This window comes from Myxocyprinus asiaticus, chromosome 28, assembly GCF_019703515.2.
Source record: "Myxocyprinus asiaticus isolate MX2 ecotype Aquarium Trade chromosome 28, UBuf_Myxa_2, whole genome shotgun sequence".
Classification (NCBI taxonomy): domain Eukaryota; kingdom Metazoa; phylum Chordata; class Actinopteri; order Cypriniformes; family Catostomidae; genus Myxocyprinus; species Myxocyprinus asiaticus.
This window is the reverse complement of record NC_059371.1, coordinates 7227501-7249530: the sequence shown is the minus strand read 5'-3', so window position 1 is coordinate 7249530 and position 22030 is coordinate 7227501. Positions and strand designations below refer to the sequence as shown.

At 39.0% G+C, this 22030-nt stretch overlaps 1 protein-coding gene across 2 annotated transcripts in view; it reads right to left on the bottom strand.

Annotated features, from left to right (window-relative positions):
- The window catches only part of LOC127418914 (microphthalmia-associated transcription factor-like), a 60949-nt gene extending 46705 nt beyond the window's left edge, over positions 1 to 14244 (bottom strand). The window contains exon 1 of one of the 2 annotated variants that reach the window (XM_051659830.1): positions 14017 to 14244. In XM_051659830.1, coding sequence (XP_051515790.1) covers positions 14017 to 14120 — 104 coding nt within the window. In that variant the 5' untranslated portion in view covers positions 14121 to 14244. Of the gene's footprint in view, positions 1 to 11599; positions 11709 to 14016 lie in introns of those variants that run through there. The other variant, XM_051659831.1, reaches the window with a different exon arrangement.
- Between the last annotated feature and the right edge of the window lie 7786 nt (positions 14245 to 22030).

The window sequence follows — 22030 nt, the reverse complement described above, 5'->3', positions numbered from 1 at the left end:
CAGAACAAAATTAATTGGTTATTAACTGGTTACTAGCATTTAAAAACAATGTTTTCACTTTGGAACAATTGAAGGGGATTTTGTACCCACTTTTGGTTACTTAATGCTATATTTTTTGGCAGTTTTCATTCCTTGAACCGTTTTTTAGTCCCTGGTGACAACTCTACTTGGCTCAGAAGTCCTTGAAATGACATAACATATAAGGACACCTAAACTTTAAAAGCTTAAGACAGAATATACAGCAAAAAAGTATGCTATTCCAAAGAAAGTGTTTGTCTTTGTCATTTTTTTATCTTCAACTTCATAATCAACTTGCTCCACTTCTGAAATTACTTGCCTTTTTAGCTGACCTCACACTGGCAGCTTATGAGAGCTATTTGTTAATGTTAATCATTAGCCAAATAGCTATTCAGGCACTGTCTTTCTAAAAGCAATTTCATGTTGACTTTAAAGTGTAAAAAATAATAATAAATAAATAAATAAATAATAAATTAAATAAAAAGTAAAGGTTTGATACACTGAAAAAATGACTATAAGACTATAAGATTTACTTAATTTTGATTGTGCAAGTTATTGCACAGTGTTTCTAAGTACATTTTAATGCTATAAAAGTAAGTAAAATCTACTTAAGTTCATGAAAAATGTAATGTAAGCATTTCAAATCTGATGTGCATGGTACTTAAATAAGTTTAGTAAAATTTACATTATTATTTCATTATAATATTTCACATTTTAATCTTTCCTAATAAACACCACATGAAATACTGAAGCCTTCCATATGGAATCTTAATGCATGTTATATATTCTATTAGACTACACCATTTTGTATTACTGGCGATACATACAAGCTTCAGGGCAGCACATGTAGACCTCAACACTTGGTGCACGTAACACAAATTAAAACATTTGTTATTATTATTATTATTTTATGAACGGGTAATTTTGAATAGAAACTTCAGACTTCGAAAAAAAAAAGTATGTAACAAAATGTTACAAAATGAACAATAAAAATGTTGTAAATAAACTTGCCAACAGTGAAATCATGCAAGCTCATTAATTATTTAAGCCCCTTGCATGTTAAAAGTTAAGTGAAATTTACTTAAATTAGCGAATACATATTACAAAATTTTCTACATTATAATTGATACTTGATGAGACATTGTTAAGATAACAAACAATCATAAATAATATTTACTTATAAGCTAGAGCATTCATTTTTACACATTTGAACTGAGTTTAAATGTAGAATTTACTTAATATTTTCATGTTCACGCTTAAATTAATTTTTTCTATTAGAAAGTACTTCATTCTTATATGCTACATTTACTTCACCACTACGAAAGTAACCATGACGTTCCCTATCTGTCACTCACTCGACGTTGTGTCGATGTAGTGACACTAGGTGTCCCTATACAAAACGGCACAACTAGAGTAACCGTCGCTGAGGATGCCATATGCCCCAGGAGCCTCTGAAAAAGTTTCAGTGGAACCGCTGTCCTCCGTCTGAACGCCTTTAGACAGTTCAGCACCGACTGAGCGCGTTCTTCATGAGACGCGCTGTCATCAAGTCCGAGTCCAACTCCAGACCGAGAAAAGAGATGCTCTGAACCAGGGAGAGCTTGCTCTTTTCCCAGTTGACCCGAAGCCCCAATCGGATGAGGTGTCGAAGCACGAGGTCCCTGTGTGCGCATAGCAACTCTTGAGAGTGAGCTAAGATTGGTCAGTCATCGAGATAGTTGAGAATGTGGATGCCCACTTCCCTTAGCGGGGCAAGGGCTGCCTCCGTGACCTTCGTGAAGACGCGAGGGGACAAGGACAGGCCGAAGGGGAGGACCTTGTACTGGTATGCTGGCCCTCGAAGGCAAACCGCAGGAAGGGTCTGTGTCGAGGTAGGACCAAGACGTGGATGTACGCGTCCTTCAAGTCTACTGCCGTGAACCAATCTAGATGTCGGACGCTCGCTAGAACACGTTTTTGCATCAGCATCTTGAACGGGAGTCTGTGCAAGGCCCGGTTCGGTACTCGCAGGTCCAAGATTGGTCGCAACCCACCGCCTTTCTTCGGTACGATGAAGTAAGGGCTGTAGAACCCTTTCCTCATCTCGGCTGGAGGGACAGGCTCTATCGCTCCCTTGCTCAGGAGGGTCGCGATCTCCGTATGCAAGGAAGCGGCGTTCTCGCTCTTCACCGAGGTGAAGTGCCGAAACAAAAGATTCTCCTCCCGCCCCTCCACCGGGGGATGGAGTGGTCTGTGCACCAGCTCCAGAGAGATGGGTCTCCTTGCCCCTGGGACGCCCGTCTCAGGGGCGCTTCGAAGCCTTCCTCGGGTTCTTGGCTGCTGGCCGTGAGACCGGGGGCGTCTGCTTCCTGCGATGGGCTGCATACCAGGGCCGGGACACGGGGGCCGGCTGCGGCGGAGCTGGAGATGTTGCTGCAGGGAGACACCCTTGGCGACGAGCAGACGGGGTGCGGGATCTTGAGCCATGGCAGGATGTGCTTTATAGCCTCCATCTGCTTCTTCACCGTCAAGAACTGCTGGGCAAAGTCCTCGACGGTGCCACCAAACAGGCCAACCTGGGAGATGGGGGTGTCAAGGAACCGTGCCTTGTCGGCCTCTCGCATCTCTACCAAGTTGAGCCAGAGGTGGCGCTCCTGGACCACGAGAGTGGACATTGCCTGCCCGAGAGACCGCGCTGTGACCTTCGTCGCCCGGAGAGTGAGGTCAGTTGCCGAGCGCAGTTCCTGCATCAATCCCGGGTCAGAACTACCCTCGTGCAGTTCTTTTAGCGCCTTGGCTTGCTGTACTTGCAGGAGAGCCATGGCGTGCAGGGCAGAGGCAGCCTATCCAGCAGCACCGTAGGCCTTAGCCGTCAGAACCAACGTAAACCTACAGGCCTTGGATGGGAGCTTCGGGCGCCCGCGCCAGGTGGAGGCGCTCTGCAGACACAAGTGCACCGTGAGCGCCTCTTCCACCTGGGGATCACCGAATACCCCCTGGCTGCTCCACCATCGAGGGAAGCGAGAGCAGGGGAGCTGAAAGATCGGGACCAGGCAGTAAAAGGTGCCTCCCACGACCTTGTCAGCTCCTCATGAACTTCCGGGAAGAAAGGAACAGGGGCGGGGCATGGCTGTGAGCGGTTCCCTGAGCCCAGGAACCAATTGTCGTGCCGCAAGGGTTCAGGGGAGAGTGGAGGGTACCACTCTAGCCTGACGCTTGCGGCCGCCCAGGAAAGCATGTCCGTCATTTCCACGTCGGCCTGAGACTGGGCGACTGTTCCTGAAGGAGGAAGCCCAGCCAAAGCCTCAGCATCAGACCGGACGAGCCTGCTCTCCGATGCTGCGCTCGATAACTCATCATCTTCCGGGGCGCCAGACAAGACATCGAACCCGCCCTGAGAAGAGCCGGCGATCTTGTCTGAGCACGCGATCAAGGCAAGCGAGCATGCTGGGGAATGGGGGGAGTCCGTGGGGGGATACCCGGTGGAGGTGGTCCCATTGAGGTCCCCAAATCACCCCCAGTGCTAACCGGCACGGCCTCATACCCGTAGGTAGAAGGACCGAGGCGGGATGCCGCTGGGGTGGCTTGCTTTCTTACGAATGCAAGCCACGACCGCAACGTTGCCATGGTCATGTTCTCGCAATAAGGACATGATCCATCCACGAACGATGTCTCTGTGTAGGCAGCGCCCAGACATGTAAGACAGCGATCGTGGCCATCGGAAGCGGAGAGATAACAACCGCAACCAGGAATAACACACAAACGGAAAGGCATCTTTAAAAAGACGCGTCTTTAAAAAGACGTTCCGTGTGTGCCGCTCTTTCAGAAAGAAAATATACTCTTTTAGAATATACTCTTTTAAATGTTCTGCCGAAGCGCCCAGGGGCATTCTCTGCAAACCACAGATGCAGAGGGGGAGAAGCCGCTGAAATGCACTGTAAGATCCAGCAGAGAGAGGTGAATGAACTCGGCGGATGAATTCAGCTCAATGAATAGAACCGCTCGGCTCTGAAGAGAAAATCTGAATGAGTGGTTGCATACCAGCTCCTTTTATACCTGTATGTCTGGGGGAGTGGCATGCAAATTCCACTCGCCAATTCTCATTGGCCTTTTTTCAAAAGATCAGAGGTGTTTTGGGCTCCCAAGAGTGACCCCTAGTGTCACTACATTGACATAACGTTGAGTGAGTGACAGATAGGGAACTAATAATAATTTATATAACAGCCTTGAAAGCATCAGAATTTATCTAAACATTTCACTATCTAAAAGATGACAACAAATTTCACACAGGGACACAAATGAATTGGTGAATCGTTTTTCGAAACTGATTCAAAATGAATCAGAGCTCCCCACTCTACAGTTGAGAAATAGAGAGAGATATTTCATCAGAGGAAAGCGGCATGTGTGTGACAGTGTGACAGAAAGGGTGAAGTGTTTTGTCTCACTACACAGCTACTTGTTGCATGAAAAAGCACATTACTGTAAAAGCTGATGAGTTGCTGTCCACTACTGAAAAACTACTTTTAGTTAGCTACTCCCCAACACTGCAAACTAAGATAATTTACTGTAAATTAAAAATAACAGACCTGCAGGCCCAACAAAAACAGATGATCTGGTAAACTATATAGCAACACCCGAACTGTGAAACACTGTGTGCTCTTTGTAAATGCTTTTGTTTACATTGTGCTAGTGGCCGAGCTCAGGTTTCTGCACTGGCAAAAGGTCTTAAATGTTCTCCGTGTGTCCCATAACCCAGATGACACAACATCAATTTCACAACCGCACTCCAGATTAACTACTCAGCAGCCCACACTGCATCCCATCATATTTACAACACCCAATTGGTGGTTTCCTTTCTATATAGATAACTGTTGTCTATTTCGGGTATTTTGTGGAATGTGTGAAACATCTTTAAATGACTCAAGAGTCTGGTCATCCTGCTTTGAATGCATTCATGTTTACTAGGATTTTGAAGTTTATTGTTAAGGTTAATGTCAGGTTATCAGATTTAAGGATAATAACAGATCATTATTACAGATGGTTTTGTTTCAGAACCCAGATTGCACATTGGAAAATTGTTTAGCACACAAAAGCAAACAAAAATGTAATTAAAATCAAACTTTGAAATGCATTACCAGACACTGTATATTCTATGGATGCACCGATATGAAAATTTTTGTGCAGGCACTGATACCAATTTTAACAAAAAAAATCACACGCCAATACCGATATTTTGCCACTTACATTACATTATTTTGCCAAAAGATCACTGTTTTACTTAAAAATTATACTTTAAAAATTACAAAGTGGTAAAAAATCTAACTATAAATAATTCACATTGAACATGGATTGGATCTGTTGAAACCACGACAGGCCAAAATTTTAAAGAGAGCCCCAATAAAAAATAAATATAAGATAAACATATTAAAATATAAGATAAACAACATTAAAAAGATTTTTTTTAAAAAGAAAAAAAAAATATCATAGCATGATGTTTGATAAGAACAAAGGTTATTTTGTACTTCTAAAAAAAATGTTTTGTTTTGCACTTCTGTTTTTGCAGTTCAAAACAACAGAACTTACATTTTACATTTATGTACTGTATATGATCGAACATTACAAATTCATATTATGCATATGTTGGGCAATCCACAGAAATGTCAACCACATCATGGAAAAATAAAAAGATTTAACCAAAGAAACAAAACCACCTTTTAAATTCTATTTGATAGTTTATTGGTATATTGGATAATAGATTACGCCATCCAGACTGCAAGAGGGCGCTGCTTGTTCACACAGCACTGACTAAAGCACTAAATGCCGACTATATTTTGAAACATACTGTAGCTTTTGAAGGTTTAGTAATCATGCAAGGCCATATTGCGATTTAAATCTTAATTAATTTAATCATGCACCATTAATTGATATTATATCAATGTCTCAGAAGTAAAAGTCTGATGGTTTCAATGCGTTTTGGCTGTTTTTCCACATTAACTTGAGAATGAGAAAGAATACAAATGAAATATTACATGTTCTTAGGAGTGCCAAACCTTCTAAATACTGTGGCTATTATTATTTTTGGATTGTGCATTTAAATTCACAGAGTTTTTACAAAGTGTGTTACTTATTAATTCTAAATAAACAATTGGTTTTTCATATCGGTGTTTTAATGCTTATAAATGATATGCTGATGATTTTAATTGGTCAGTAACTGCCTGATAAATATCAGCTGCCGATACATCGATGTATCCCTAGTATATTCCCAACAATATGAAAAATTATTAACATAGCATAAAATTTTAAATTTTATAAATGCATAAACAACAGCAGAAATCTGATTAAATGTGATATGGTTATGTTTTCTTCAGCCTGATCTCAAGAAAATTATGTGACTGTGGTGACATTTTTGCAAAATGATATTATGTGGTTCCTTACACGTATCAATGCAATGAGGTGAAATGTTCACTGTTTGGCGCTAAAAGTGAGTTAAATGTTTTCCCAAAGAGATGAGGTTTTTAAGATGAACGCTCAATCAAGTTTTAAATTGACAAAACAGACCTCCCTACCCTAAACCTTAAACCTAAACCTAAATGATAGTGTCATAAAAAGCAAATGTGAGTTGAAAAAGGCAACCATGTCATTTTGTGGTGCTTCTATGACACTTTTGGCACACGTGTCGACTCGTGTGCTCATCAAGACTCCTTTGCCTCCTTGAGCATTTTGCTTCAATACAGGACGTTTTGACTCTAGGCGTCCCACATGGGATGATTTTGGCCAAAATCCGTGACACTTGCAGTCAGGGGATGCAGGAGAGGCAGAGCCTCACCTGTCATACTCCAATGAAAATAGCTGTAACGAAAAGTTAAAAGAAATATAATACTAAAATTAAAAAAAATATTAAGATTTTTCCACTGATCTGTTTTATAAATGTAATTTCTGTATGATTCCAATAATTGTTTATAGTCAAAATCACCAAATTTGCAGAGTTCCGCTGCAAATGCAGGGAGAGACGAGAGGTGAAGCAGCGACAAACTCAGCCTCCCCTCTGATTAAGGAACCCCTCAGAAACTGGATGAAGCATGGGCAATAAGTGCGTGCCCGTTACTATCTCTCTGTATGTCACCAATGTAATGTTTGTAGACCCCTTCATTACATGTCCTCGCCTTCCATAGTCCAGGTAACTTATTTCACGTATGTGTAAAATATATTTAGGCTCGCTGGTCTCGTCATAAAACTGCAATGAAAAAGCACAAGGGGAGGCAGCTATCACATCTGCCTCACCGAGGGGGGTGTGTCTTGAGTTATTGCCACGTAATTGACGCTCGTGCTCCCTCCACGTTAGCTAGCTCTAGCAAAAAATTTCCAGCGGCTGCAAAAATGGAAAATGCTATATCTAACCTTAAAAATTTCTCAAAATTGGACTTTCAATCAAAACAGGGAGTGATAAACAATGGAAGACCAATGCCTGAGCTTAAGGACCTACTTCGAACAAAGGGCCAGAAAATAACACGATCATTTCAAATGGAGTGGTACCAAAGAAAAGACTGGCTGTGTGGCTGTGCTACGAAGAATTGCCTTTACTGCTTTCCCTGCCTTCTGTTCTCCACTACCGACAACGTTTGGACTAACGTGGGATTTTGTGACTTGAAAACTCTACCAAGGCATGAAGCCTCAACAAACATGAAAAATGGACAACTCACATTCAAAGCCAAATTGCTTTAAAAACTTTTGGAACTTCAAGGATAGATCTGGCTTTAAATGAACAGCGGAGATTTAATATCAGCATCCACAGTTCTATGGTAAAGGAAAACCTTTAGATTTTGAAAGACTTTATTAATGCAACCTGCTTCCTAGCCAAACAGGAATTAGCATTTCGTGGCAAAGATGAGAGTGCAAGCTCTTCTAATCATGGCAACTATGTGGAGCTATTACATGCTTTTGCTGAGAAAAATGAAATGATAGCTAGACATTTGGAGACATCTACTGGCTTATCAAACAGAATACAGAACGATTTAATAGAAGCAGTCGGTGATGTAATTAGAAATGATATCAAAGAGGAGATTAATGCAGCCCCATTTGTTGCAGTCAAAGAAGACGAGACAACGGATGTCACAAACAAAGCCCAGGTTTCTGTAATTTTGCGTTATGTGGCTAAAAAGGAAGGTGACTTTTGAGGTGAAGGAGGCGAGTGATGACAGACGAATTTTGCTGAATATGTTATGGGAGTGTTGGGGAAATACTATTGCGTTGAAAAGCTGGTAGCTCAGACTCACGATGGAGCCTCTGTGATGGCATCAGATCTTAATGGGGTGCAGGCCAAGATTAAAGAAAAGGTACATGAAGCCACGTTTACCCATTGTGCATCCACGTACTGGACGATGTTGTGAAGTGACGTTTACCAAGAGCACCCACGAGATGGAGCTCAAATTCTAGACTAGTGCAGACGATCAGCATGTATCAATCTGATCTGCAAGCAGTTTTTCGGATTATGAGCGAAAATACTGATGGTTGGGATAATGACACCAAATGGCTGCCGGACATGATCTCTGGCTGTCAAAAGCATCAACGTTCTTCTTCATAATGGCATTTTCAATGAAACCAATGCACTCTTTTGTGTGCTGCAGAATAAAGTAATGGACATTGGATTCTATTGTACGCGAATCCACGACACAATGGGAGTTGTGGAACAGCAGAGACAAGAGTTTGACAGTTTCTTTAATCGATTTGAGCAGAAATGTGTCACACTTGGCCTGACAGACAATGCCCGAAGTAAACAGCCGATCAGAGATGAGAGGAAAAGAATGTTTTAAAACATTCTGGACAATGTCAGTGTTCAAATAAAAGCTAGGTTTGACAAAGCTAACTTTCCTTGGTTTGGTCGATTGCACTAAATTTTATGAAATGTCACAACATTTTGATGACACCAAACTGCAGAGCCTATCAAAATATGCAAGGTCCTTTGACTTTGTTAGACTGAAGGCTGATCCTATCGGATTGTATAGTTTACAAATGGTGAGGAACGAATGCAAATCACCTGGACAGCTCCTCAGCTTTTTGGCCCAGACTTATCTGATGCAGATGGTTCCCAAGGTGACAAAGTTACTCCAGCTGGTGCTCACTATACCAGCTACTACAGCGTCCGTTGAAAGGTCATTCTCTGCTTTGAAATGACTCAAAACATACAGTCGAAATCTGAATAACCAAGGACGACTTTCATCCCTGGCAATTATCTCTATTGAGATGGAGAGACTTTTAAAAAGAAAAGAAAATAAAGAGGACTTCTACATAAATCACTGACATATTTGTCCAGAAGGATAGGCAAATGAACTTCATTTACAAGTAAATGTAAGACCATGCAATATATATTTTCATTTATGTTGAATGAGTATAAATAGTGGAACTGCATTCGCCTATATAACGAGAATCGAATATGTAACTTACCTGTATGCATGTGTTGTAAAGAATGCTGATATGAAATATGAAACAGATGGTCGACTAACCAATAGTCATTGTGCAACCTGCCAATTGAATGGTGAATTTAAGCTACCTCTATTGGGCTCATATGTGGCTCTGATATTAGCCAGTGCCTCCCCAGCCATTGACCTCACCGCATGTCCCTGCATCCCAGCTGAAGTTTGCAATCGAGAACCACTGAGCCAGATACTGAAACTTGCAATAAAGAAACTGGACTGCGAATAAAAACATTGCACAACGGCTATTATGAAGTTAATATGGATGCACGTTTAAAGACTCACGCCTGAAACTTTGTTGGGGAATTTTGGGAAGTTAACAGAAAAAAAAAAAAAAAAAAGTCTGACTAAGGAGTTGCGCTGATGCCTACCTAAAAATACACTGCAATGTTCCGCTGTCTTGCATCAAACTCCAAACCGCAGTGGCCTTGTAAATGACAAAGCTATGAAAAAAATCAGACCACCTTTCACGTCCTTATCTGTTATTGTGCAGTGAAACAATGTAAGACAATACTCATCAGTATTTGCCCTAATTCTTGAAGGATAGGTTTCTATTGATCACATTATTGCGATCAAAAAACAGTTCATGAATGAAAAAAAGGAGTTTCATGCAATTCAGAGGAGGGAAAAAAGCCATTATGAAGAGAGTTGGAATTGATCCAGTGAGGGAATCAAGGATGTTCTTCCACTGGTTAGCATGGTACTGGACTGCAAACACCTGTTTCTGCTGCTCTGGCTCTGGTGCCAGATCAATATCAAGAAAACAAAACTCACTCTGTCATCTTGACACAAGCCAAAACTGCCAACAGCAGGGTCTGCGACTCATGCCAGGGGTCTTACAGATCAAGGGCATAGATTATATTGGGTTGTATTCAAATTAATGCATGTTATCTCACATTCTGTGATAAACTGAATCAAAATGGTGGGACATATCTAAGGGTTCATCTCCTTATTTTTGAAAAACCGATAGCCTTTAGAGTATTTTACAGCCATGAAAAAAAAATTATGAATGCTACAACTAACAACTATTTTGATATTCAATTCATTTGTTTTCTTTATTATTTGTTTATTTAATAGAGCTGTTCAGTCATGACGTCAATTAGTAAACCCGGAAGGCTAATTCGCCATGGGTCCCCTCAGGAATTTTCAAAGGGATTTAGAACATAGATTTTCGAATGACTAGAAAAATAAGATTTGTGGTGAAAATTACTTGAAGAGACTTTCACGTTTTGTTCTAGAGCATAAATAACAGACAGACATGCATCAGTTGTGGATTTTGAAGCCATTGTGTCTTTTAAAAGTGCATGTTGCTAGCTCTTTGCTAAATAAGGACTACAACAGTCGGCCATTTCATAAAGCACGTAGCTCCCATGCTCATGGTAGTCGTAGTTCTTAATTAGCATTGTGATAGCATCATGTGTTTTTATAAAACATAGTAGCTTCAAAATTAACGTTAGAGGTATGACTGTGTGTAATGTATGTTCTAGAACAAGTCTCTTCAAGTAATTTTAACCACAGGCTTTATTTTACTCTAAAACTGCCATTATAAAAACTCATCAGAAATTCACTGAGGACTCATGGCTCAAAAATGCTAATTGTCTTCTGGGTTTTTGGACTACAACCAGAACTGCTCTACTGAATGAAAAAGCTTAAAGTAATTTAAAGTGTCCCTATGCTTTTCATTCAAATGAATTTTCTCCATTTAAATAGATTTTCTACTGTAAAATGACTTCATTGACGAAAGTTCTCAGTGCACAGCCCAAAGATCCAATTTAACGAAAATGAAATTCATTGTCAGCTATTTTTATTATTGATTTTTATCCATTTGTTGTTTTAACCTTTTACAGTTTGTACCAAAGACAAAAACAATGGTAAGTTGAAACTTAAGATGAATAAATTCCAGCCACTTCCTTTTGCAACCAGGTTAAGAAAGGAATGATAGTATGAGCATTAGCACAACCAAAGACACACTGCCTTTACTATGATTTGCTACTTGCTTGTGGTTGGTGGTGTTTATAATTTAGGGGGAGGGGACATTCTCATTGTAAAGAGCATTTAATTGGGAAATAAAAAATTGTGTACGAGTCCTGAAAGAGTTGACTAATCCACTCAAAAACTTCCTGGAAACTCACCCAACAGATGCCTGTAAGATGGTTGATTGATTGATGACAATGACTAGATTTAGATATCAGGCATGCATCTAGACATCTAGACTGCACGCATCCTCCAACCCCCCTGGTTAGATATGGACCATGAAATCAGGTTACCATGGAAAATTCATTAAACATCTATAGCCATAATCTTTAAAAAAAAGACCAATACAATATTAAACTTGAACACAACAGCTAAATTATTAATTAGCAATTATGAGTTAACTTCAGTGTACAGTTTTGCATCCTGTTCACATCAAACCGAAATAGCCCCAAAAATTCGCCCCTAGCATCTGAGGTATTGGCTGTACTTCTAAATTTATGTTGTTAATTTTCACCTCATGGCAGCCAGAGCTGTCGGCCTCATCTAAATTAAGATCTCTCTGTCTGCCAATGAAGCTTCATGCAACTCTGTCATGAAAAACACATTTTGTGCAGATGGATAATGGATGATTATATGAGTCTCTGCATTTGTTTTATATAAATGAAACATTTTAATGGAATTCACTGTTGTTTGTGCAATGTTAAGTAATACTTATAGCACAATGTATATTTTCTAATGTATGAATATTTAATGTATATTATATATTTAAATATATTATTTATATATGAAATATTTTGAATTCTGACATGGTGCCACACAAAGCTTGAGGTGACGAGAGGGATAAACCCATTGTAAAACATCAAATATTTAATCCTTCAACCATTCAATATCTACCCTGCATATTCATGTGCTTATCTGATAGACCTAAATGCATCATATCAACTTAAGCCGTGCTGTAGAAATTATTAAAGATAATTATCATAGGGAGTGCACTGCAAATGCAAAAGCATCCATGAAAATGAATATTGAAATCCTGCATTTCTACACCCAAAACATCTGGTTCAGTTCTGAAACTCATATTAAAGTTCATCATGTGAAAAATTTCCCGAAGGTTCACAGATTTTATTTTTTGGCTTGTTCACACGTTTGTCTTGACAGTATAAGCAAAATTCAAATCAAAGACTGGTTTCCCTTATGTCGTTCTACACAACAAACATATTAATATGTGATTAAAATAATAAAAATAATAATATGCAGTCAAATGTGGGTTGCACTTTATTTTACAGCACGTGTACTTTCAGTATACTTAGAGTGTACTTATCCAAGAAATTACTGAGTGTTATTAGGTAACTACATGAACTTAATATGGGTTAAGGTAAGGGTTAGGGTTAGGTTTAGTTCCTCATAATTACTGTAGTTTTTGTAATTATATAGTACGTAAATGTAGAACAGTTCTGTAAAATAAAGTGCTACCCAAATCTGTCACTCACAACTGTCCATTATGATAACTTAAAGTTAATTTATTATGGAATGTTCTTATAAATGTGCAGGACCCACTTTATATTAGGTGGCCTTAACTAATATGTACATACATGTTATTGCATTGTAATTACATTTAAAGTACTTGCATTTAATTACCTTTGTAGTTACACTGTTAACTTTACCCCTAACCCTATCCCAACCCTTACCCCAAAACCTAACTCTAACCCCTAATCCTAACCCTACCTGTACCTCAACCTCAGTAGCAGCAAATGTGGCCATTTTGCAGCACAACATGTAGTTACACAGTAAATACATAGTCTTGTAATGTCAGTACATAGTAGTTGAGGCCACCTAATATAAAGTGTGACCACTTATTACATTACGCAAACAGATCATTAGTTAATATAGACGAATTTAATTGGAAATCTCATTACAATTTGATCCATTAATTCATGAATGACTTGAAATACACTCAAATAATAATAATAATAATAATAATAATAATTTTAAGATTTACGCATTTCAATTTCATCACAAAATTCCATCAAATTAAATTGAGTAATCTTTAATAAAATGAAGAGACAAAAACAAGTTTCATTACTTTAATTTTGTTAAACATTATTTGTTATAAACCTTAAAACTAGGCTAAAATATGTTTTGAGTGCATTGATGTGTTCAGAGTAACAGTACAGAGGGACTTTAATTACTTATCCATGAAAGTTATTATAAAGTGGCGCCAAAGTTCATGAAACTTTTTGACAGATCATATAGACATATATGACTAAATATTTGATGATGATGTCCTAAGGCGTTGTCTAACTGTACCACCCATATAATCTACAAGCGACGCACAAATACAGCGCTCCCATTATAGTCTAATCAACGCGGCCGTTTCGTTCATTATAACAGAAGCGTTCTTGTTTGTTGCAGTGTACACTGAGAGCGCTCAACTGATCCCTCCTAGAAAAAAAAAAAAACAAACAAACTAATAGAATAACTAATATAAAAAATAAAAAAATAAAAAAACAGAAGCCGTTTTTCTGAGCATATGATCCATATTAAAGCATGCAATATAGAGAGTGCAGAAACCGACCTGTTTTTCAGCGGCTGACTCTTCAGCTCGTAATATGTTTTAGGCTCTTCGTGAAATTCCTCACCGACCTCAAAGTCGGGCACGATTCCCGATTCCGACTGCATTATGGAAGTTGTCAACTTTTGTCAGCTCCCAGGTGGAAAAAAAATAATGCGTCAGTTCTAACCCGTACTTTCAGACGCATGAAGTGCCAGCCACCGTGATGTCAAGCTTTCAATTCTCCTTAAGCTGCACCAGTCCGCTAGTTTCATTTTGTAGTCCGTCAAGAGGGCGATTTCACTATAGCGAATGGCGCCGAACATGAGCTGGAACTACAAATCCCAAAAATAACAACGGACCGTGACAGTCATGTGTCAGCATCTTTTGATTGGCCGTTATTGAAAAGGGGGCGTACGTACCCCTTTTTTGCAAAGTTCTGTGTCAGGCTGGATAAAAATGCTGTTATGTAAAGAAGAGGGATACTTTAACATTTTACTTGTTAAATGATTATACATTTTACTGAATGTGATTCATTCACCAGGGATAAATGTTGTTTTATTTTCAAGCACACCTTATTAAATCATCGCTTCAATTCTGTAAACAGTAGATACAATCGATGGCCACACGATGACAGTATAAGTAAATCAATAAAGTAACATCATACTTTAACGCTTTCAACCATGGCCTGACACATTCTCAAATATTTGCATTTGGTACTAGCTAAGCTGGTTTATTACAGCATATGTACTACTCATACACTTAAATGTTCACATCTGTCAAAGTGTGCAACTCTATGAGAACCAGTTTTAAACTGCATGGTCGTTTTGCATGTAGAAATACAAGGGACAAATAAAAAAATATGATCTGAGATTACGGAATCTGCTACTGAAAGTGGATGTGTAGTTGTGTACTATTTATTTATTTATTTTACCATCATCATGATAATAATCATCTACTTTCTGACAGACTGCTAATGTCTCACTTCAGACAATCGGACGGGACTGACATTGGCTTTAGGATTGGAATGGAAATTATTTGGTCTCAGACAAACCACTTAAATGAATGTTTTTGTTTGCACATTTGATCTGTACTGTATTGTGACATGTTCTCTGTCCAATTTTAGTGTCATTATTCTAACTGATTCAGGTAGTCTGTAAATGTTGTAAATTATTGTGTATAAATTATTTTGTATTTATTTGCATTGTGCTTCGTTAAAAAAAAAAAAAAGAAAAGAAAGAAAAAACACACACACATGCACATAATTTGTTACACAATAAAATAGTATAAGTGTTCTTCAATTCGTTAAAAAAAAAATCATACCAAGGGCTTCTGCTTCACTGTTCAGCATGTTACAGTGTAAGGATCATACTAGGGTGATCCTTTTAATGTTCTTGACCCATTGTTGTAGGTTGGTTTATGTAAGTGTGTAGTGTAATGTGAGGCAATAAGGGTGGAAATGAATATGAAGGTTAGTTTCAACATTATAATGGAAAAAAAGACAACACATTACAGCTGCAATTACATTAATTGAAAAGCACTCTGTCATAATGAAGACTGATGGAAGGACTTGTACAACTCCATGACACATACAACTAATAGGAATTTAAGATGAACAAGTTATGTTTCTGTAATTATGTAAATTTTTTATGGCTAGATAGATAGATAGACAGACGGACGGACGGACAGACAGACAGACAGACAGACAGATAGATAGATAGATAGATAGATAGATAGATAGATAGATAGATAGATAGATAGATAGATAAAGCAGACAGTCAGATAAAGCATGCAGGCAGACGGATGGACAGACAGACAGACAGAGAGAAAGAGAGATAGATAGATAGATAGATAGATAGATAGATAGACAGACAGACAGACAGACAGACAGATAGATAGATAGATAGATAGATAGATAAAGCAGACTGACAGATAAAGCAGGCAGACGGACAGAGAGACAGACAGACACTGTAGATAAAGCAGACAGACAGACACTGTAGATATAGCAGGCAGATGGATTGACGGACAGACAGACAGACACTGTAGATAAAGCAGACAGACAGACACTGTAAATAAAGCAGGCAGACAGACGGACAGACAGACAGACAGACAGACAAACACTGTAGATAAAGCAGACAGACAGACAATGTAGATAAAGCAGGCAGACGGACGGACAGACAGACAGACAGACACTGTAGATAAAGCAGACAAGATAAAGTAGTCAGACAGACACTGTAGATAAAGCAGACAGACAGACACTGTAGATAAAGAAGGCAGACGGACGGACAGACAGACAGACACTGTAGACAAAGCAGACAGACACTGTAGATAAAGAAGGCAGACAGACAGACAGACAGACACTGTAGATATAGCAGGCAGATGGATGGACGGACAGACAGACAGACACTGTAGATAAAGCAGACAGACAGACACTGTAAATAAAGCAGGCAGACAGACGGACAGACAGACAGACAGACAGACAGACAGACAGACACTGTAGATAAAGCAGACAGACAGACAATGTAGATTAAGCTGGCAGACGGACAGACAGACAGACAGACAGACACTGTAGATAAAGCAGACAAGATAAAGTAGTCAGACAGACACTGTAGATAAAGCAGACAGACAGACACTGTAGATAAAGAAGGCAGATGGACGGACGGACAGACAGACAGACACTATAGACAAAGCAGACAGACACTGTAGATAAAGAAGGCAGACAGACAGACAGACAGACACTGTAGATAAAGCAGACAGACAGACACTGTAGATAAAGCAGACAGACAGACAGACACTGTAGACAAAGCAGACAGACAGACACTGTAGATAAAGAAGGCAGACGGACGGACAGACAGACAGACAGACACTGTAGATAAAGCAGGCAGATGGACGGACAGACAGACAGACAGACAGACAGACACTGTAGATAAAGCAGACAGGCAGAGACTGTAGATAAAGCAGACAGACAGACACTGTAGATAAAGAAGGCAGACGGACGGACAGACAGACACACAGACACTGTAGATAAAGCAGGCAGATGGACGGACAGACAGACAGACAGACAGACAGACAGACACTGTAGATAAAGCAGACAGGCAGAGACTGTAGATAAAGCAGACAGACAGACACTGTAGATAAAGAAGGCAGATGGACGGACAGACAGACAGACAGACACTGTAGATAAAGCAGATAGAGAGACAATGTAGATAAAGCAGGCAGACGGTCGGACAGACAGACAGACAGACACTGTAGATAAAGCAGACAGACAGACACTGAAGATAAAGCAGGCAGACTGACGGACAGACAGACAGATAGACACTGTAGATAAAGCAGACAGACACTGTAGATAAAGCAGGCAGACGGACGGACAGACAGACAGACAGACAGACACTGTAGATAAAGCAGACAGACAGACAATGTAGATAAAGCAGGCAGACAGACAGACAGACAGACACTCTAGATAAAGCAGACAGGCAGACACTGAAGATAAAGCAGGCAGACGGATGGACAGACAGACAGACAGACACTGTAGATAAAGCAGACAGACAGACACTGAAGATAAAGCAGGCAGACGGACGGACAGACAGACACTGTAGATAACGTAGACAGACAGACACTGTAGATAAAGCAGGCAGACTGACGGACAGACAGACAGACAGACACTGTAGATAAAGCAGGCAGATGGACGGACAGACAGACAGACAGACAGACAGACACTGTAGATAAAGCAGACAGACAGACAATGTAGATAAAGCAGGCAGACGGACAGACAGACAGACACTGAAGATAAAGCAGGCAGACGGACGGACAGACAGACAGACAGACACTCTAGATAAAGCAGACAGGCAGACACTGAAGATAAAGCAGGCAGACGGATGGACAGACAGACAGACAGACACTGTAGATAAAGCAGACAGACAGACAGTGTAGATAAAGCAGGCAGACGGACGGACAGACAGACAGACAGACACTGTAGATAAAGCAGACAGACAGACAGTGTAGATAAAGCAGGCAGATGGACAGACAGACAGACAGACAGACACTGAAGATAAAGCAGGCAGACGGACGGACAGACAGACACTGTAGATAACGCAGACAGACAGACACTGTAGATAAAGCAGGCAGACTGACGGACAGACAGACAGACAGACACTGTAGATAAAGCAGACAGACACTGTAGATAAAGCAGGCAGATGGACGGACAGACAGACAGACAGACAGACAGACAGACACTGTAGATAAAGCAGACAGACAGACAATGTAGATAAAGCAGGCAGACGGACAGACAGACAGACAGACAGACACTGAAGATAAAGCAGGCAGACGGACAGACAGACAGACACTGTAGATAACGCAGACAGACAGACACTGTAGATAAAGCAGGCAGACTGACGGACAGACAGACAGACAGACACTGTAGATAAAGCAGACAGACACTGTAGATAAAGCAGGCAGATGGACGGACAGACAGACAGACAGACAGACAGACAGACACTGTAGATAAAGCAGACAGACAGACAATGTAGATAAAGCAGGCAGACGGACAGACAGACAGACAGACAGACACTGAAGATAAAGCAGGCAGACGGACGGACAGACAGACAGACAGACACTGTAGATAAAGCAGACAGACAGATGGACGATGGATGGACGGACAGATAGACAGATAAATAAAATATAGGTGATTCTTGTTAAAAATTGTTTCTCAATAAAACATCATCTTCCGCTGAAGTGACTTGCGTTTTATGTAGGGGAGATTCATCACAACTCTTAACAACACATATACACGTTTCCCTTCATTGATTGGCTGATTATAGCTCCCAATTGGAGTGAACATTGAGCTAGCCGTTCATTAGAGATGGTGTTTGTGTGTGTTGTAGTTGGGGGTAATGAGGGGTGGGGGATTCCCGGAGCATTGCACAGAGGGCATCTGGAAGATGCTTATAAACCAGGCCCTTTGTTCACAAATGCTTGCCATATTTTAGCTTGCCACAGAGCTCTGTGAGATCCAGTTTTGTTGTAAATGGAAAATGCTCTGTAAAACCTTTCAGCAGTTGTGTACACTGTGCAATCTATATATAAAGAGTAACGACTTAAAGTTGCTCAGAGAAGAGCCGAGACTTCTGATTTGTAGGGGAGGTGCCTTTTCCCTGAGTATGAAAACAGGTTCAATAATGCTAATGTATCTTTAATCGCTGTGTTGCCTAGGCCTTATTTAATTATCGTGTAATGAAAAAATAATCTTATTTGCCACATATGGTAACTGCTTTTGCCAAGTAACTAATAAGATCGATCAAAAAGAGATTTGAAACATTATTATTGTAGTGGATTTGATTTCCATGTTACACATATTACGTTACAATAAATAATTGAATTAATAAGAATATCAATGTGTGATTACAAGCAATGTGTGATTACTCAGTACTGAAGTAGACACAGTGGTATGAACATTTATATGTTATAATATGTAAATATGTGTTTATATAATGATGAGTTAATTGAATAATTAAGTGAATTAATTAGCACATATCCAAAGTTATTACCCCACTCTAGTTGTCTTTCAATAATAGTTTAAAGAGGGCCTGGGTAGCTCAGCGAGTATTGATACTGACTACCACCCCTGGAGTTGCAAGTTTGAATCCAGGATGTGCTGAGTGACTCCAGCCAGGTCTCCTAAGCAACCAAATTGGCCCAGATGCTAGGGAGGGTAGAGTCACATGGGGTAACCTCCTCGTGATCGCGATTAAGTGGTTCTCGCTCTCAATGGGGCGTGTGGTAAGTTGTGCGTGGATCACGGAGAGTAGCATGAGCCTCCGGTGCTGTGAGTCTCCGCGGTATCATGCACAACGAGCCACGTGATAAGATGCGCGGATTGACTGTTTCACAAGTGGAGGCAACTGAGACTTGTCCTCCGCCACCCGGATTGAGGTGAGTAACCACACCGCCACGAGGATCTACTAAGTAGTGGGAATTGGACATTCCAAATTGGGAGAAAAGGGGACAAAAAAAAAAATTTAAAAACATTAATGCTTTAAAGAACAATTAAAAGAATGATTGACTGAATTGGCGGACATCAAATAAGAAAAAAAGTAATAATTACTTTAGTTAAATGCTATGATTAATCGTAATAATTAAACAATTAACTGCATTAATCAGCACGTTTCCAAAGTTATTACCCAACTATTGTTGTGTTTATTTTTCTTTAATCCTTCAATGAAAGTTTCAGATCTTCAAAGAACAATTGTTCGAACGATTAATTGAATACTAATGATTAATCGAGTCTGTGTGTCTAAAAGTATTCATATGCTACTCCGTTGTCTTTCAATTTTATTGCACGCTACGATTAATCGACTTAATTGAACGATTCACTGATGTAATCAGCATGTACTAAGTTATTACCCCACTCTCATTGTCTTTCTATTTCCTTAATCCTTCAAAGAACACATCTAATATTCAAAGAACAATTAATTGAACTATTAATTGAATTTGAATGATTAATTAAATCAGCATTTATCTAAAGGAATTAATTAGCTACTCCATTGTCTTTCTAGTTCTTTACTCCTTCAAAAAAATGTCTAATCTTCAAAGAAAGATAAATCGAAACTTTAGTGAGTTAAATAAGCAAGTATCTAAAGGTATTAGCCTAATTATCTGCTCCATTGTTTTTCTATTTCATTGAACACTATGATTAATCGAATTAATTAAACGATTAATTGACTTAATTAACAGGTATGTGAAACTATAACCCCACTCTTGTTCTCTATCTGTTTCTTTAATTCTTCAAAGAACGGTTTTCTAATCAGTAACTGAATCAGCGATTAAATCAGCACATACTGTATCTAAGGGTATTAGTCTAATGAGCTCAGTTGTTTTTCTATTTTGCTGAATGCTACATGATTAATTAAATTAACTAAATGATTAATTGAATTAATCAGCATGTATCATTATTAACCCTCTCTTGTTGTCTTTCTATTTCTTTAATCCTTAAATGATTGGTTCTAATCTTCAAAGAACGGTTAATTGAACAATTAATTACATAATAATGATTACGTGATTGAATAAGTGTGTATCTTAAGGTATAACGGGGCTAAAGGCCCCCTGGGGCAAAAAAAGCACCTCTGATTTTATTTTATCCCAAAAAACTAAGCAGCAACAAAAACTACCACAGGACTATTCTAAACACCTGTTTGTCACTATACACTGCAAAATATTCCTGATCCATGAGATCATTGTAAAAAATGTCTGTAATTTTATCAGTAAAAGACTGTAAAAATGCTACAGAAATAAAACGTTAATTGATTAACGAGTATTAACTGTAAAATATACAGTAATTTTGTTATATATTTTAAAAGACAATACAATAAAATGTTGTAAAAATTAAACTTGTTAGATTTAAAAAGTATGATTTTCCTGTATAATTAATTGTAAAAATGTACATTATGTTTAACGAGAGTGTACATGTACTTTTTACAGTAAATTATTGTTAACATTACAGTAAAAAACAGTAATCGGGCGTTCCCACAATTCCCTGCGTGACCCATTACATTTCATTATATTTTATGGGAATAGTTATGTTTCTTCTTATTTTTAATATCAGTTACATATATTGGGGTGTTCTGTTTTATATTTGATGTAGTTTAGTTCATGTTTACTGTATTATTTTAATTTCACATGTGTTACCCTGAAGGTGTTTAGTGTTCGTGTGAGTGACACTGAGCACTGTCTCATGTTTATTGCTCATTGCTCCTGGAAGGGCCACTGTTGCTGAACTTCATGTTATCATGTGCTCCTCTGTAGTTACTATGGTGATTAACAAATATATTATAAAGTAAAAAGCAGATTTTTACAGTTTCAGAAGGCTAATATCAAGTTTATGATGTTTTATTTACTGTAAATTTAACAGAATGTTTTTTGCTTGTTTGTTTTTTACAGTGCCATCGTGGTCATGTAAATTACAACAATTTTAAACTGTCAAATTTACAGGTTGTTCTGTAAAGTTGTTTACATTTTTACTGTATTTTTTACATAATTATTCTGG